At 41.8% G+C, this 2,872-nt stretch overlaps 1 protein-coding gene across 1 annotated transcript in view; it reads right to left on the bottom strand.

Moving 5' to 3' along the window:
• ZCCHC8 (zinc finger, CCHC domain containing 8) overlaps window positions 1-2,872 on the bottom strand; it is a 33,389-nt gene that overhangs the window by 18,984 nt on the left and 11,533 nt on the right. The window contains 1 exon segment of the mRNA XM_011948486.1: window positions 1,343-1,420. Within this exon segment, the coding sequence (XP_011803876.1) occupies window positions 1,343-1,420 (78 nt within the window).

Below are 2,872 nucleotides of genomic sequence, written 5' to 3'. Positions count from 1 at the left end.
TTGGCTAATTTTTTTTTTTTTTGAGACTGAGTCTCACTCTGTCATCCAGGCTGGACTGCAGTGGTGAATCCTGGCTCACTGCAGCCTCAGTCTCTTGGGTTCAAAGCAATTTTCATGACTCAGCCTCCCAAATAGCTGGGACTACAGGTGTGTGCCACCACATCTGGCTAATTTTTGTATTTTCAGTAGAGACAAGGTTTCTCCATGACAGCCAGGCTGGTCTCGAACTCCTGACCTCAAGTGATCCATCGGCCTCAGCCTCCCAAAGTCCTGGGATTACAGGTGTGAGCCACTTCACCCAGCCACACTTGGCTAATTTCTTAAGAATTTTTTGTAGAGATGAGTTCTGGCTATGTTGCCCAGGCTGGTCTGGACTCAAGTAATCCTCCCACCTTGGCCTCCCAGAACACGGGATTACAGGTGTGAGCCACTGCACCCAGCCTAAAATTGTGGTATACTAATATGGGATAATACTACATAAACACAAAAACCAGTTTTCCTTCAATATTATATAATCCACTGTTACATTACCTTTTAAAATACTATATGCTGTGCTGGGCACGGTGGCTCACGTCTGTAATCTCAACACTTTGGGAGGCCAAGGTGGGCGGATCACAAGGTCAGGAGTTCGAGACTAGCCTGACCAACATGTGAAACCCAGTACCTACTAAAAATACAAAAATTAGCTGAGCGCCTGTAATCCCAGCTACTCGAGAGGCTGAGGCAGGAGAACTGCTTGAACCCGGGAGGCAGAGGTTACAGTGAGCCGAGACTGTGCCATTGCACTCCAGCCTGGGTGACAGGGTGAGACTCTGTCTCAAAAAAAAAAAAAAAAATTATAAGCTGCAAAATCATACTACTACATTGTATTAACACTAACGAATTTTGCATAGGTATTGAAAGGCTGTAGCCTAAATGTAGGTCATCCCTGTTAACTTCTTCTATTTTTCACCCACCATTTGAGACTGTCAACATTTTAAATTCCAAATTTGCCATCTGTTATATTAGCTATCTATCTCTCTCAGCTTTAGCCATGTATAAGTTCAACAAGCATGCTTTCTATATCTTCATCCAAGTTCTTGAATAAACAAAGTGGTTGGTCAATACAAAAACAAAGTTCTCCAAAGTATGTTTGCTGTGCCCCAGGTCACAACGCAATCATTATTAAAAAGCAAACCGTAATATTTAGAGGCTAAAGTCCAAACTGCTATTTACCACAAAAAGATGCTGTTATCAAGTGAAGACATACGACTATACTACTTTATCTTTTAAATGCCACCCAATTGACATAGGCTAGGAAACACCTATCGGCAGAATTCAAAACTGAAATGTCCAAACTTACACTGAAAGCTTCCTTGCTGTTTTTAATGGCACAGGACTCTTCCACTTTGTGGTCCTCCTCTAGCACAATACTGGATGGCTAATACAAAGAAAAACACACATTACAATGGGTAACCAATTTTTAACAAGTTTAAATGGAAGTTAGTAAGTTTAGAAATAAAGCTAAGAATGTTTATGAACGATGACATTCCATGTGGGAGAATGGAAGATGTAAAAGGAGAGCTTCTTCTGAAGCATTAGCATGCACTATGACTTTTTTTTTAACCAATATTAATTATGCCACTTTCAACACTTAAACTGGCAAGGCACATAACCAGAAAGATTAAAAATACATAGTTTTACATTACTGGTCAATACTGATAATATAACCCTTATAGACCTCAAGCCACTACAAAAGTTTCCTTGAATCAAAAATAATATTCAGTATGGTTTTTATTTTTTTATTTTTTGAGACGGAGTCTCGCTCTGCCGCCCAGGCTGGAGTGCAGTGGCCAGATCTCAGCTCACTGCAAGCTCCGCCTCCCGGGTTTATGCCATTCTCCTGCCTCAGCCTCCTGAGTAGCTGGGACTACAGGCGCCCGCCACCTCGCCCGGCTAGTTTTTTGTATTTTTTTTAGTAGAGACGAGGTTTCACCGTGTTAGCCAGGATGGTCTCGATCTCCTGACCTCGTGATCCGCCTGTCTCAGCCTCCCAAAGTGCTGGGATTACAGGCTTGAGCCACCACGCCCAGCCAGTTTTTATTGTTAAATGTATTTTGTCTGCTCAATCTTTAAAAATTGTATAGAATACATAAAAACCAAAGGCGATAAAAAACACTATCAATCAGAACACTCTGTTCTCCAAAGCCTGAGGATAAACAGCTAAAATTCCTTGAGAAATTCTACTTACCTTAATTTTTAATTAAAAAAAAGACCCAGATATCATAACTCTTTTTTTTTTAAACATAAATGCATGATCTAATATTCACATTGTAAAACTTCTCAGATTTTTTTTTTTTTTTTTTTTTTTTGAGACGGAGTCTCGCTCTGTCGCCCAGGCTGGAGTGCAGTGGCCGGATCTCAGCTCACTGCAAGCTCCGCCTCCCGGGTTTATGCCATTCTCCTGCCTCAGCCTCCGGAGTAGCTGGGACTACAGGCGTCCGCCACCTCGCCTGGCTAGTTTTTGTATTTTTAGTAGAGACGGGGTTTCACCGTGTTAGCCAGGATGGTCTCGATCTCTTGACCTCGTGATCCGCCTGTCTCGGCCTCCCAAAGTGCTGGGATTACAGGCTTGAGCCACCACGCCCAGCCAGTTTTTATTGTTAAATGTATTTTGTCTGCTCAATCTTTAAAAATTGTATAGAATACATAAAAACCAAAGGCGATAAAAAACACTATCAATCAGAACACTCTGTTCTCCAAAGCCTGAGGATAAACAGCTAAAATTCCTTGAGAAATTCTACTTACCTTAATTTTTAATTAAAAAAAAAAGTTATGGCCGGGTGCGGTGGCTCAAGCCTGTAATCCCAGCTACTCGAGAGGCTGAGGCAGG

The sequence above is a fragment of the Colobus angolensis genome, unplaced genomic scaffold (genome assembly GCF_000951035.1).
Source record: "Colobus angolensis palliatus isolate OR3802 unplaced genomic scaffold, Cang.pa_1.0 Scaffold28, whole genome shotgun sequence".
In the NCBI taxonomy this organism is placed as follows: domain Eukaryota; kingdom Metazoa; phylum Chordata; class Mammalia; order Primates; family Cercopithecidae; genus Colobus; species Colobus angolensis.
This window is presented reverse-complemented; position numbering and strand designations above follow the sequence as displayed.